Source organism: Palaemon carinicauda, chromosome 2 (assembly GCF_036898095.1).
Source record: "Palaemon carinicauda isolate YSFRI2023 chromosome 2, ASM3689809v2, whole genome shotgun sequence".
In the NCBI taxonomy this organism is placed as follows: Eukaryota; Metazoa; Arthropoda; class Malacostraca; order Decapoda; family Palaemonidae; genus Palaemon; species Palaemon carinicauda.
Window position 1 is genome coordinate 148,989,178 of NC_090726.1, and position 15,850 is coordinate 149,005,027.

The following is a 15,850-nucleotide window of genomic DNA, read 5'->3' on the forward strand; positions in this document are numbered from 1 at the left end:
ATTCAAAGTATAAAAATTGGTGACGCTGATGTTGGGATTGTGCCTGTTGTGAAAAATTTGGGTGTACTGATAGATTGTAATTTGTCAATGAGGGACCAAATTGTGAACACAGTGAAAGTGTGTAACTATCACCTGAGAAACATAGCATTTATTAGAAAATATTTAACAGAGGGCAGTACAAAAATTTTAGTGATTAGTCACGTAATATCAAGGCTTGATTATTGCAATTCTCTGTACTATAAATTGCCCAATAAACTACTAAGAAAGCTTCAAAATGTGCAAAATCGGGCGGCTAGACTGATAAAAGGCATTAAACTACGGGAGAGAATAACTCCTGCATTGATCGACCTACATTGGTTACCTGTTAAGGCTAGAATTGAATTTAAGATTTGCTTGTTGACTCACAAAGCACTTACAAGTGATAAGCCTAAATATCTTCGTGATTGCTTGGTCCCCTACCCTGAAGCTACCAGCGCCGCTGTAAGAGTTAGACATGCTGATGACCCACATAGACTATTCGAAATTAGTGTGAATCATGCAATAGGAGGAAGAACGTTTAGTTATGCTGCACCGAGACTATTCAACGACCTTCCACTTGATGTCAAGAATAGCAAAAATGTGGCAGCTTTCAAGAAAAACCTGAAGACTTATTTTTTTAGAAAGTGTTATAATAGTGACCTGAAAACTATTAAGCCTGAATACAAATGCTAGCGAAATAACTGATAAGATACAGAGCAAAATATTAACACCAACGCCCGCCTGAACAGACTTTAGTGTCTGATGGAGGGCGAGAAATAAACCCGTAAAACTAAAGTTAGAATAGAGTTTAAGATGAGTGCAATGATTCAGCAAGTTATCAGAAATGGGCGTTCAAAATATCTAAAAGAATTTCTATACACCGTGCAGCCAACAAATGGTGTCAATAGGATAATAATTATAGATTGTTCCAAGTTATTGAAGCCAAGATGTACCTCTACTGTAGGTTCCAGAGCTTTCAAATATGCAGCCCTAAGACTATGTAAGGCGCCCACCAGACACCCGTAAGACCGACAATATTAACTGTCAAATCCACATTATCGAAGGACTTAAGAAAACAAGAAAGTCTCCAACGTCTTCTTGAAGGCCTTAATATTTTTAGTCTTTAGTACATCTAGTGGAAACTTGTTACACAGTCTTGGGGCTGCATACATGAAATCTCTAGGACCTACAGTAGAGGTACATCTTGGTTTCAATAACTAGAGACCATCTGTAACTATTCTAGTGTCAACACAATTTGTTGTGTGTAGGCTACGATATGTAGCAATTCTCTTAGATATTTTGGACACTGACAGGCTGCCGGTGTAATTCAATTATTATAGGAATAATCTTTACTCGGGGTGGAACACCTTTTATCAATCTTGCTCCTCTGTTCATTGTTTTGTACTTTCTTAAGCTGTACTTTTGGTAGTTTTTAATACTTACTTAATAGCACAGATAATCACAAGTTTCTTGACAAACTACTCATTTAGGCATTTCCTTATACAAATAAATGTTTCTAAGGTGATATCCTGCGAGTTTCACTACGTTATTCATTCGCGCACTGGGGGATAAATTACACTTAAGTATTCCGCACTAAGGAAGAGTTTACAGAGCAACTATTACATTCTCAAACCCTGACAGTTCATAAACTTTAATTGTAACGCGAAAGTTTACATGAAAATATGTCATTGCATTTACAGTACGTGGCTATTTTAGCAGGAGAAAAATAAGTACAGTTTCGTATGACTTGTATGAAAACTTTGGTTGCAAAGAGAATTGTACGAAACATTGATTATTTTGATATGCAATGGGATGATATAAAATACTTTATATAATCTTTACTGAAATATATCTTTAAAAAAAGCAGAAAAATAAAGTTTTCTGTTTGAAATTAGCCTACGAAACGGAGCTATGTTAGGGGTTCATTGCCTGTTCTAATATGTGACGTGGTAGTTGGGAAGCATTCCTCTGGCAGTCTATAATGAAGTTAGCTTGTAATTTACCCCTCGTTTGATGTAAATTAAAGATATTATATGATGATGTTTATTGTCTGTAGTCTCTTTCACATGAAATGTGTAGATGAGAGGAAATGATTAATCGATTTTAATCAGATGCAATTTATATTTGCATATAAATGAACAATGAAATACGCGTAAAAGCAGATAATCAAGTCACATATACATTTAAATAATATTTTCTGAATTTATATTGCATGTTAAGGAAATAATACGCACTGCTCAACTCGAGTGCTCAATGGAACAGGAGGGTGTTGTGTCAGGCATTGCAAATGTCAACAAAAGGAGACCCAGACGTTCATGCGAACGAAAACATGTCTTTCGAAGATCTACGGAAAAGGGCGAGGCAATTAGAGAGTGAAATCGATGTCAAACTAGTCTCTTTCAGTAAAATTGCAGCCAGTTATGGCTCCAGTTCAGCCAGTAACGCTAACAGTGAAACGGTAGCACTTCTATCGGGAGACCAAATGTAAGTGGACATTAGTGTAGACTAGATAAGATAGGCTAAGAATGTCGTGGTGTTGTTGCTTTGATTGTTCAAATCATTTAATCAATTTTCACAGAAAGTGTAACGCTTATAAGATATTGGTGCATAAGAGGGTAATGTTATTTAGATGTATTTGTAACTTTGAACAAATATTTTTCTACAGTTGTCATCAAAATCGTTTAAAATACCTTAAAATACACCAGAAACATGTTCAGCAAAAATGTTATTGGTCATTTATGCAATTTTATCGAGCATCCTGGACGGGGACTTGTTGCAAGGGAACCTTGGGTTAGTTTAGGGCTGCAATATTAGTCAGGACATTAGTAGCCTTTGTAGATCAGCTGCCAGGTCCTCCTGCATGCATAGATAATGGAAATTCCTTCCCGTTTTCTAGCCATTCGTAAAATGAGGCCGCTGTACTTAAAAAAAAAAAAAACTTCTGCAAAACCTCTACACAAGAACACCACCTAACCTAAATGCCCCCACCTAACCTAACCTACAAGTTGTGTCCCTACCCAAAGGGTTGGCTAACGCCCCCTTGTTACCCCCCTTACATTGCCATATTCTTAGTTCCTACCTAATGGGGCTAACATCTACCCTTACACTGCCCTATTCCTAGTTGGCCGTCATCATGCGTACACCCAGAACATTGAAACTAGCATAATTGAATAGATCTTTGCAAATACACTACTTTGAATCCCAAATACTACTCGCTGAAACCTCAATTAATGAAGTTACACATTTTGATAAAAATTAATACCTGTTTGGCTCCTTTTGTCATCTTTGAGCATATAAGGTGCTTCCTTCCACCTGGTAGTTCTGTTAATCACTGACAGGTGGTGCTTATACCATAAGGTTTTTGCTCAAACAAAATAAAGGGCATAATATTTTATATTCGTAACCACATTGTTATTAATTTTCAATGTTGAAATTGAAATATAATCATAAGAAAAGGTTAAGGTAGAAACTTGTGTTTGATATATTTAGTCTGATCATTGGAAAAGGAAGCCAAGTCCGTGTATGAGTAGATGCTGGAGTGCAAAGCTGCGCCTTTGTTAATTGAAAATTAATTCCAAAATACTAGTCCATAGGGCTAACGCGCGTAGCGAACCATAGTCCGCTTGCCAGAACATAGGAGCAGTGAAATACTGCAGTGTTTAATCATGAGTGAAGCAATTGTATGGCAGCAAAAACCAATAAATCATGAGTTCAATTATTAAAGGAGTATTTTTTGTACGACGAACACTGCTATGAACGACTCCATAGAAAATGGTATGGAAAACCCTGTTTTCAGTGTGTTCAGAAGTCCTGCTTTACAAAAGCTCCAGTGTTTCATTATTGTTACTCGGTTTTGATTTTGGTAACCTTTTTTATTACGATGACTGTCGGAAACGAATTTAATTAAAGTTGATTTAAATATCAATACAATTAGACAAGTACACTAAATTTCAAGGTGTTTCAAAACTAACTGTTGATGATATTTAGCGCATAGTCATAGTTTTTCAGTTATGGTAGTCGACTCACCATAACTCAAAAACTGGATTTCCACCTGGAAACATTATAAAAATTATTTTCTACAAACCATTTATTGCACCATTCTATAAGTTTACCAGGTTAGATGGGTAACGTTGGGATAGGTCATATTCCTGTGATTATTTTTCCTTGTGAAATATAGTTTGTTCTTATACGAATACAAACCGGCATCCTCTGATGTAATAAGTTTTTGGCTTACCTGGAACGGGTGTTTAAACGTTCAATGAGGTAATAGTAGTTACAGTACTTGCTGGGGGAGGGTAAGCAACGTCCACTCAACAATCAGCCCTGCACTCTCTTTCAATTTTGGCCGCAAGCACTAGAGAGGTACTCTTGTTGCCTCTCTAATTTTGGCTTTGTTCCCGTACTAACAAACTTGTAGTGCCAAGGTTTTTTCCGGTTAATATCTAATACTGTACAGATTAAAACTCGGGTCAATGACCAAGCCAAATGTCGGACTACCACCCCCCTAACTGGTGAGTCATCCCTATTGAATAGTGTAAGGTTAGTTTAGTGATGGAACAAATAAGAAATTAGGAAGTATTTTGTATTTTTAAATATTTAACTTAGTCGGTGGATATATATATAGCTAACGTCTCTGACGTCCGGCAGAAAATTAAAAACTCGCAGGCAATCGAAGATTGGGTTGCTAGGTGTACAACTAGCGCCACCACTCGCCAGGATACTGGAACCATTCCTCAAGTCCTCAGTTCTTCTCTGCCGCTGTGGCGTAGCATTGAAATTTTCTTGCTCGCGCATAACCTCCTGTTTTCTACAGCTTTGGTGAAGTACTTGTTTTTTGGTTAATGGCTTTCGCTTGGTTGGTTTGACTTTGTTCCGTAACTGAAATACAAACCACGCTATTTACATGGGATAATTACTAAAGCGTGGCTGGAATGACGAGCCATAAGAATTTTAACAAGGGTTTACTACCCCTCTGCTAGTTAGCCGGGGGGGGGGGGGTAGGGAGGGGTAACTTGCTACCCCTCCCCCCTCACACACACAGTGAGTGCTTCACTTTACTTTTGGGTCAGAGAGACGACAGACCTGTCTGCGCTCTCCTCCGTTTTTGACTGCCATAATCTGTTTTGCTTTTTCTTTCATTGTGTGTTTGAAGTTGGCCTCTATTCTTTCATCATGCGTACGTGCCCTGGATAAGCCGGCCGCCCTTGTGGTACCTTTATGTAGGTCTTGGACACCGATCCTCATTCCTTATGCCCTCAGTGTAGGGGCCAACGGTGTGATAGGTCTAACGTATGTATCGAGTGTAGGGAGTGGTCTACCTCCCAGTGGGAGAGGTTTGCCCGGCGACGCAAGAAGAAGGCTAAAAGGGATATTTCTCCTTCAGAGGCTCCTTTGAAGAGAGAAAATCCCAAGACTTCTTCTTCCGTAGCCCTTTTCTCCTCCGAAGCTCCCACTCGAGCGGTCTCTCCCGAGAGGCCGGCAAGTGGTAGCGTAGACCGTATTGCTGTTGACCGATCCCGGGGTGCGGGAGAGGTAGTTGCCTCCCATAGCGAAGCAGCTGCCCCTCCTCCCCCGGAGGAGGATTTAAATATTGAGCTTCCTGTTAATAATAATGATTTATTACAGCTTTGGGCTTCATTGGGGCTTCAGGGTTCGTCCTCCAGGGAAGCCCTGTTTGACATGATCAAACTGGGTGTGGCTGTTAAACAAACGCCGACGACAACAGAGATAGATCCTCTGTCGGTCGTTGACGTTGTTGTGACGGAGGCATCGAGTGGTTCTGCTCAAACTCCTGTGCCTGTTGTTGCTGAGGTAGCTGAAGGCTCAGGTTCCCCCTCCGAACATCCTTCGAGGGAGGAACTAAGTCTTACGGTCTCTTCTGCCGGTGATTCTCCCCCCCGGGGGAGTTCACTAGCAGAGACTCCTCTGGGGAGGCCCTACGAAGGTCAGAGTTCTGATCCAATGGCCCCTCGTGGGCGTATAAGGCGGAAGGCTCGCCCTCCCCTTCGCCGTAGAGCCCTTCCTTCTCCTCACAAGGGAGTTAGGAGGCGCCTCTTCGGCTCGTCATCCCCGCAATCCTCTGCGGAGGAGACAACTCACCGATCACCGTTCCTGCCAGCTACCACCTTAGACCTCTCCAGGGATCGTTCGCGATCCCCGTCGGAGGATGGTCGTCCTTCGGGACTTTGTATCCAGTCACCCTCCAGACATGCTGTCCTGCCATCTCCTTTCAAGGAAGATGCGCGCTACGTGCCATCTAAACCTGTCATTGCGCAGGCACCGGTCCCTTCGGGGCAAAAGGGCAACGAGCACAAAACTGCGCATCATACCCTTGCGCGCCAGGTTATACCTGCATGCCCTCCTGCTGTTGCCGCTGATCCTGATTTAGTGCTACGGCGCTCACCTGCGCGCGTGCGCGCAAATGTTCCAATTAAACGCCAGGGTTCCCCTGCGCGCCCACAACCATCGGCGCGCCCTCGCCCATCAGCTGTTCCTGAGATAGCACTCCCGCGCCCACCTGCGCACACGCACCCGGCAGTTCCTGACAAACGCGCGGTCCAAGAGGCACCTAAGTTAGCGCACAGGCGCTCACAGATGTCTCTAGACGACAAACGTGTGGACAAGAGGCACCTAAGTAAGCGCACAGGTGCTCACAGGTGTCTCTAGACCCCCAACACTCTTATACTACTAAGGGTGATGCGTGCCAACCTCGCGCTGTTCCTGTTATAGCGCAAACGCGCTCGCCAACGCACCAGCGCGCTTCTACATCACAGCGCGCAGTCTAGGAGGTTCCCAAGATAGCGCACGGGCGCTCACGGGTTCCCCTGGACTCTCTGCTAACGGCGCGCAATATAAAAACTGCGCACAATGTTCCAGTAGCACGCGAGGTTCCAGCTGCGCGCCCAGTTCCAGTCGCGCGCGACGCGCGCCCATCCCAACATCGCACACCTACACGGCCAGTTCCTGCTGCGCGCCCATCGCAACAACGCACACCTGTGCGCCCACGATCCCCTGCGCGCCCGGCTATCTCACGATCGCCTAAGGCAGCTGCACAACCTGCACACCTCTCGCCTGCGAGCGAACTCACCCTCGCGCTATCGCCAGACGGCGCAATTGCGCCCACGCCCGGTTGTTACAGACACGCGCCAGCATGCTACCGTACACTCGCGCTCATCAGTAGCCCATCAGCCCACTGCGCGCCCTCGCATCCAGCCTTCTACCCTTCCTCATAAGATAGCTCCTGTGCGCCAAACGCCCTCGCCATCTCCTACGCTCGCCCGCGCCCCCTCCTGCATGCCCGCGCACCCACGCGCCTGCGCCCTCAACCTCACACGCCCATGCCCACACTCACGCGCGAGCGTGAATATCCTGCTGCGCATGATTCATTTACGCGCGATCCAGATCAGGGCTTTTCACGCGATCACCAGCGTGATCGGCGCAACGATCGCCAATGCGATCACGCCCGAGTTACATCAGGGGTACAGGCGGACAGGTCAACATCGCGCTCCCCTCCCCGCAAGCGTAGAACAGTGCGCTCGCCGGAGGAGGGGAGGTTTCCAGACAGGTCTAAGGATCTTTCTTCTTTTTCATTGCAGATTCTTAACAGGCGAACCCTCATGTGTCGACTCCTCCAAGGGATCGAACGATCCCCTTCCCTCCAGAGGGAGTATCTGACAGCGCGACTGTCAGCCAGCAGCCCTGATTTGGTACCATTGTCAGAGCGCTTATGCAGGCAATGAAGCCTGTGCTTTCTGACTTGGGTCACAAATCAGTGGCAACTTTCTCCCCCCTGAAGAGGAAGAGAGAAGTCCCAGACGTGGTAACTTCTCCAAGGACTATCCTGTCCCCTCGCAAGTCCTTACGTAAGGCTCCTACCCCACCTCAGACTTTCTCTCTGTCCTCTGCGGATGAGTATTACCCATCCTCAGGAGAGCCGGAAGATCCGGTCCGTTCCCCCATCGCACCAATGGGGGAAACTCCGCCGCTTCCTTAGAAGTCCCCTCGTGTAGAGGTGGTGAAGGCCTTACATCCTTCATTGCTGGAGTCCTGCATCCCTCCTAGGAGGGAGCCGAAGGACTCGAAGACTGTTCCCAAGTCTTCCGCAAGGACCCGACAGGAACCAGATAGACCTTTGGAGAACGTCCGTGAGTCTCCCTAGGAAGAGCCTCTGGGGACGGGAGACTTCGCTGCCAGTCCGTCAAGAGGAGAGCGCCAGGAGTCAGAACATGCGTTCTGGCAAGTCCTGACCCTCATGAGGAACCTCAATGGGATCCCAGACCCAGAGATTCCTCCTCGTGAAGGGAAGGATACGGTTCTGGACCGAATCTACGGCACCCAGAAACCCTCTAGGGCCAGTGCAGCTTTGCCCTGGTCTCAGGGGATGAAGAGTGCCAGAGACAAGGTTGAAGGCCAGCTCTCTGAGCTTGCCTCCTCCAATAGATCCAGTGCCGGTAACAAGCTCCTCCCTCCTCCTCGAGTACATCAGAGGAGGTACTTTGAAATCCTAGAGGAGACTTGTTTGAGTCTTCCAGTACACCATTTGGTGGAAGAACTCACTGGGGGAGTCCCACTTGAGAGACTCTCCAACCGGCAAGTGTCCTATTCTGCAACTGAGATCCTAAGCCAGGAGAAAGTTGCGAAGTGTGCCATGCATGCAACTTCGTGGCTGGACATCTGGCTGGGATCTCTGGGCATCCTGGTACGTTCTGAGGACCTGTCCAAAGAAAGTACCAGGAAGGCACTGGAGACATTCTTACTCTCAGGCACGCGAACCATCGAGTTTCTGGCCCATCAAGTCTCGAGCTTGTGGGCCAACACGATTCTCAAGCGTTGGGACGCAGTGGCTGAGAGGTTCCACCAGAAGGTCCCCAGTTCTGATGTTAGCAGGCTCAGACACACTTCCGTTCTCGGTAAGAGCTTGTTTGAGCCAAAGGACGTGGAGCTAGCCTCTGAGAGGTGGAGGAAGTCCAATCAGGATTCCCTCATCCACAAGGCCCTGACATCGAGGCCTTACAAACCTCCAGCAGCTCAGCAACCTTGTCCAGCTAAGGACACTAGGAAGACAACGACAGCGAAGCAGAAGGTGTCTAAGCCCTTTCCTGCCAAGGGCAGAAGGGGTATGAAGTCCTCCAGGGGAGGAGGCAAGAATCCTAGAGGGAACGACCGAGGCCGTAAACGCTAGGATTGGCAGTCCCCCTGCATGTCCACCAGTGGGGGGATGCCTACAAAGTTGCGCGACAAGGTGGCAGCAACTCGGGGCAGATACCTGGACGATTTCCGTAATCAGTCAGGGTTATCGTGTTCCGTTCATCTCATGTCTACCTCCCCTGACAGCGAATCCAGTGTCATTGAGCTCCCTTACCATGGGATCGGTAAAGGGACAGGCCCTCCGGGCAGAAGTCCAGACCATGTTGAAGAAGGACGCTCTCCAAGAGGTTGTGAACGGGTCCCCAGGCTTCTACAGTCGACTCTTTCTTGTGAGAAAGGCGTCTGGAGGCTGGAGACCAGTCATCGACCTCTCTACACTGAACGGGTTTGCCAAACGGACTCCGTTCAGTATGGAGACGGCAGACATGGTCAGGCTTGCAGTGAGACCACAAGACTTCATGTGCACACTGGACCTGAAGGACGCGTACTTCCAGATCCCAGTCCACCCATCTTCAAGGAAGTACTTAAGATTTTGCCTAGACGTCAAGATCTACCAGTTCAAGGTGCTGTGCTTTGGTCTCTCCACAGCACCCCAAGTGTTCACCAAGGTGTTCACCCTGATTTCATCATGGGCTCACAGGATCGGCATCCGTCTCCTCCGTTATCTGGACGACTAGCTGATCCTAGCAGACTCGAAGGCAACCCTTCTTCGCCACCGAGGAAAGCTTCTCGAACTTTGCCAAGATCTAGGGATCATGGTAAACCTTGAGAAGTCCTCTCTGCAGCCTTCTCAGAGACTGGTATACCTAGGCATGGTCATAGACACCAATCTCCACAAAGCCTTCCCATCAGTCAACAGGATAGCAAGGCTGAGGAAGGTCGCAAGACCTTTCCTCACACGAGAAGAACTTCCAGCCCAAACGTGGTTACGTCTCCTCGGCCATCTCTCCTCCCTGGCCCATCTGGTTCCCAACAGTCGCCTCAGAATGAGATCTCTCCAGTGGCGACTTAAGTCGCGGTGGAATCAAGGACACGATTCCCCGGACACCCTGATCCCTATGGGACAACCGGAACAGACGGATCTCCAGTGGTGGGTGGCAGACGAGAACCTACGAAAGGGAGTGGATCTTCTCGTCCTCCCCCCGGACTTGATGTTGTTTTCGGACGCATCAAAGTAAGGGTGGGGGGGGCCCACGTTCTGAACCACAGGACCTCAGGCCTGTGGTCAGAATCAGAAAAGTACCTTCACATAAACCTGCTAGAAATGAAGGCCGTGTTCCTGGCACTTCAGAAGTTCCACCAAGTCCTGGCGGGCCACTCTGTGGTAGTGATGAGCGACAACACCACAGTGGTGGCTTATATCAACAAGCAGGGAGGTACCTTTTCAGAACAGCTATCCCATCTTGCAGTAGAGATACTGAGATGGTCCGAAGTCCACTCGATCACACTAGCAGCTCGCCGACAGTCTGAGCAGAGCGATACAGATAGTGAGTACCGAGTGGTCTTTGGATCCTCAGGTAGCCAACAAAGTCCTGACTTTGTGGGGTTCCCCGACTGTTGACCTGTTCGCTACAGCGCTGAACTACAAGCTCCCGCTGTACTGCTCCCCAGTCCCGGATCCCAAGGCTCTCTGGCAAGATGCCTTCCAACAACGGTGGGACAACATCGCTGTGTACGCCTTTCTCCCTTTCTGTCTGATGAGGAGAGTACTCAACAAGACCAGAATATCGGTCAACCTTTCAATGACCCTCATAGCTCCGCTATGGCATCACGCAGAATGGTTCCCGGACCTTCTGCAACTCCTTACGGAGCCTCCAAGGGAACTCCCTCCACGTCACGAGCTACTCAAACAACCACATGCCAACATCTTCCACAAAGCCGTAGCTTCGCTTCGACTTCACGCCTGGAGAGAGAGGATTTTCACAAGTTGCGAACAGGATGTCTGGACACCTGCGCAAGTCATCCGCAGGGGTCTACCAGGCGAAGTGGCGAGTTTTCTGTAGTTGGTGTCGTGGAAGGGGTATCTCTCCACTCGATGCCACTATTCCAGCAATAGCGGAGTTCCTCGTGTATTTGCGGGAGGAAATGCGCCTTTCAGTCTCGGCAGTGAAAGGCTATCGCTCAGCCTTAAGTCTTGCCTTCAGGATTAAAGGAATGGACATTTCTTCCTCGCTGGAACTTTCTCTTCTCATACGAAGCTATGAACTTACCTGCCCTCAGTCAGAAGTGAGACCCCCTCCTTGGAACGTGGTTCGAGTTCTCAGGTCTCTAAAGAGACCTCCCTACGAACCACTACGCCAGGCTTCAGATCGCCACCTTACTTGGAAGACGGTGTTCCTGCTAGCTTTGGCCTCGGCCAAGCGAGTCAGCGAACTACATGGTCTCTCATACGACATCGCCCATTCAAGGGGATGGGGGGAGGTAACGTTCAGGTTCGTCCCTGAGTTTGTTGCCAAGACTCAGAACCCGGGAGTGCCGGACCCTCAGTTCGACTCTTTCCAGGTTTCGAGTCTCCGATCTGTAACAGATGACCCAGACCATCTCCTACTTTGCCCAGTAAGGAGTCTGAGGTTGTATCTTAAGAGAACAGCCGCAGTTCGTCCCCAGGTTCAAGCCTTGTTCGTGAGCACTGGGAAAACGAAGAGAAGGGTCACCAGGAATACCATCTCAGCCTGGATTCGCAAGGTAATACACCTGGCCTTGAATCCTGACCCTTCTCCGTCACGTCGCCCTAGAGCGCATGATGTCGGACATAGCTACGTCCCTGACCTTCAAGAAGAATTATTCAGTGACGCAGGTCCTGCAAGCTGGGGTGTGGAAGCGTCAGACCAACTTCACACCCCACTACCTGGAAGACGTGACCCACAGGAGGCTCGATACGTTTTCTATCGGCCCTGTGGTGGCTGCACAACAGCTGGTCTAACCTCAGGCTCCTTAATGGACAAGTAGCAGAAGGTTGAGGGCATTGTTACCCCGGTTTTAGTCTGCATGAATGAAAAGGTATGTCTGGCCCTTATTCTTTTCTTCATCCTCTCCTCCCTTTGAGAAAGCAGCATCCTGGGTTCTCTGCACAGCTGACCTCAAACCACTGCATGTAAACCATGCTTCCTTGTGTTCCTAGTATTAAGTGTAATACTGTCATGTCCCCATACCCTGATGAGGTGGTATTGGGAGAGTCCTAGCCTAGATTTCCATCTGAGGAACTCCAGGTCAGCTTCCTGGGACGAGTCACTTTTCACCTTCGCAGTTTCACAGCCGCTAGCGAGGAGCAGGGATTCCCTATTGTCTGAGTATGTAAACACTCGAATATGGAATCCCCGGGCAAGCCAAAGCCAGTATGGCAGGGACTTACCACCCTTCCTAAGGGTTAAGTCACTCCATGTAAATAGCGTGGTTTGTATTTCAGTTACGGAACAAATGACAAATTCGTAGATAATTTGTATTTTTAAATATTAAACTTAGCCGGTGAATATATAAATAGCTGACGTCTCCGACGGCCCGACAGATTCCAAAAAACTCGCGAGCGATCGCCATGAAGGTAGCGGGTGTGCCCACCAGCGCCGACTATCGGCCAGATACCGCATATACTTCTCAACCACTCCAGTTCTTCTCTGTCGGTGTCACCGACAACGTTGGTTCCGCTCGCTCTAAACCTCGAGTTTTCTACCGAATTGGTGAAGTACTTGGTTTTGGTTTTATTGCTTTCGCCGTGTTGGATTATTCAATACTATCTTCAAAAGAAATGCTTTTGAAAGGAGAGGAAAAGTTTTTTGGCCTTGCTTTTTTAATCTCGCTCTGGTTTTTCCATAGAGAAAAGATGGCCGACCCTTCCCTCAGTGTACGGAAGTGTGTTAAAGGCTTTTAATAATTATTTTATCACTTTATAAATTATTGTTGATATTTATAGATTTACCTCTATATATTTTATATCTCACCCGCCTTTATTAGGCCTCTTCGATTAGCTTTCCATTTATACTAAACATTGAGATAAATTTTATGTTTTTGTTTATATGCGGCCTTTACCTATTCTTTGTAGGCGGTCCTAACTTGGAAAACGAAGTTAAACAACGTTGAGCCCATTCAACTTTTATTTTTGTTTAGTTTAAAACAGTTGCTCTGTAAGAGTGATGAGATGAATATTTTTAGAAAATATTTTAAGAAATTTATTCTTTGAATAGTCTTCGTGCTGTTTTTCAAAGATGAACTAACGTTTGGTTTATTTATGCTACGCAGTTTGCGCTCTATCGTTACGATAGAGAAAGAGAGAATCACGGTTTCACTTTGCAGAAAGAGTAAATCGATTTTGACGTTTTGTTCATTCTTCTTTCAAACTGAAGTTTTTTAGATACTAATTTAAAGGAACATGTTAATTTTCAATTTCTGAGTCCTTTCAGTTTTTTCCTTTAGTCAAATAACCTGTTATTGACGAAGGGTGAGTGGGCCATTCTCTTGTGAGTGACAAGAGAGAGAGAGAGAGAGAGAGAGAGAGAGAGAGAGAGAGAGAGAGGAAGAGAGAACGATCCGATCTTTATTCTCGTCCCAAGTCTCTGTACAAGGAGTTTGGGAGCGAGTAACGTTGTTCTCGATTCAGTTTTTTACTCTTGTCCCAAGTCTCTGTACGGGGAGAGAGGATAAAACGTTTTAGTTTTTATTCTCGTCCCAAGGCACTGTACGGTGAGAGATTGAAAACGTAGTCCTTAGTGAACTAGTGTTTAGTCTCATCCCCAGTTACTGATCTTTTTAACTTTATATATTTCCGTTTTATTCGATATACAGTGAACCCTCGTTTATCGCGGTAGATAGGTTCCAGTCGCGGCCGCGATAGGTGAAAATCCGCAAAGTAGTGACACCATATTTACCTATTTATTCAACATGCATATTCAGACTTTTAAAACCTTCCCTTGTACGTAGTTCTGTTAACAAACTACCCTTTAATGTACAGAACACTTAATGCATGTACTACAGTACCCTAAACTAAAACAGGCACAAATATTAAAGGTGATTTTATATCATTCATTTCCTAAACACGCTAAAAAGCACGATAAAAAATGGCAACCAATGTTTTGTTTACATTTATCTCTGATCATAATGAAGAAACAAACTGGAGGTAGAGCTTTGCTTATTACCCAGACATATTTCCCATACTTTTCCCTTAGAACTACATCACATCTTCCTACTTTAGATATATATATATATATATATATATATATATATATATATATATATATATATATATATATATATATATATATATATATATATATATATATATATATATATATATATATATATATATATATATATATATATGTACATGTATATAATATATATATATATATATATATATATATATATATATATATATATATATATATATATATATATAATGTGTGTGTGTGTATATGTGTATATATATATATATATATATATATATATATTTATATGTATACACATATACATGATTACATGCATACATATATATATATATATTACTGTATATATATGGGTTATGGAAAAAATTCGCGAAGTGGTGAATCCGCGATGGTCGAACCGCGAAGTAGCGAGGGTTCACTGTATATGTATATGTTTATTGATTTTTGCATGTGTGTTTCATTTTGTACTAATGTGCTTACATTATACGACTCATTTCGCAATTCTAACCTTTTGATTTAAGGGAGAATTGCGTGCTTCAGGTAGAAATCAGCTTTATTCATGTCTAATGTGAAATTATTAAAAAATGCGATATCAGTGAAGTAAGTGCAAAAAACATGTTCTGTGTTGCGGAGGGTTCGTTTGTTCGTGCTTGTCACGTTCGTGCTTGTCACTTGCCTAGTCCGAGACCTCTTTCAGGCTCCCCTGCACCAGGGAGAAGGAATGTCGTAGGACCTAAGGGAGGTGAGGAGTGTAAACCAACAAACAGACGTTCCCTCAAAGGTACAGACGTTGCTCGTCAAGCACGTCCTTGCCATAAGACAGGAGTGACAAAGTTTTCCTCGTCTTCCGATGATTCGTCTCTTAAAAGCCTGGGCGTAAAGTTTCGAGACGGTTGAAACGTTTATTAGTTCCTTCAGAACAAGTTCAACGTCCTAGCTGTAGTCATCATAACAGTCCCGTTCATAGCGATGACGTTCATGTACAGACGTTTCTGCCACAGACTTGACGTGACGTTGATCGGTAGACACCGTAGACACAACGTGACGTCGAGTGTCAGTCACCGTAGTCACGATATACAGTGAACCCTCGTTTATCGCGGTAGATAGGTTCCAGACGCGGGCGCGATAGGTGAAAATCCGCGAAGTAGTGACAGCATATTTACCTATTTATTTAACATGTATATTCGGACTTTTAAAACCTTCCCTTGTACGTAGTACTGTTAACAAACTACCCTTTAATGTACAGAACACTTAATACATGTACTACAGCACCCTAAACTAAAACAGGCACAAATATTAAAAGGCGATTTTATATCATGCGTTTCCTAAACACCTAAAAAGCACGATAAAAAATGGCAACCAATGTTTTGTTTACGTTCATCTCTGATCATAATGAAGAAACAAACTCATTTAGTGTACACATATATGTATAGGTTAGTTTTTGCATCGATTATATTGATTATACAGTACTGTATGTTGATTTTTTTATTACCAATGTTTTAGTTTACGTATTTTTCTTAGGACTTCCAAAT

At 45.3% G+C, this 15,850-nt stretch overlaps 1 protein-coding gene across 1 annotated transcript in view; it reads left to right on the top strand.

Annotated features, from left to right (window-relative positions):
- Positions 1-2,267: 2,267 nt before the first annotated feature.
- The window catches only part of Gos28 (golgi SNAP receptor complex member Gos28), a 139,939-nt gene continuing 126,356 nt past the window's right edge, over positions 2,268-15,850 (top strand). Inside the window, exon 1 of the mRNA XM_068359025.1 lies at positions 2,268-2,502. Within this exon, the coding sequence (XP_068215126.1) occupies positions 2,306-2,502 (197 nt within the window). The 5' untranslated portion in view covers positions 2,268-2,305. The remainder of the gene's footprint in view (positions 2,503-15,850) is intronic.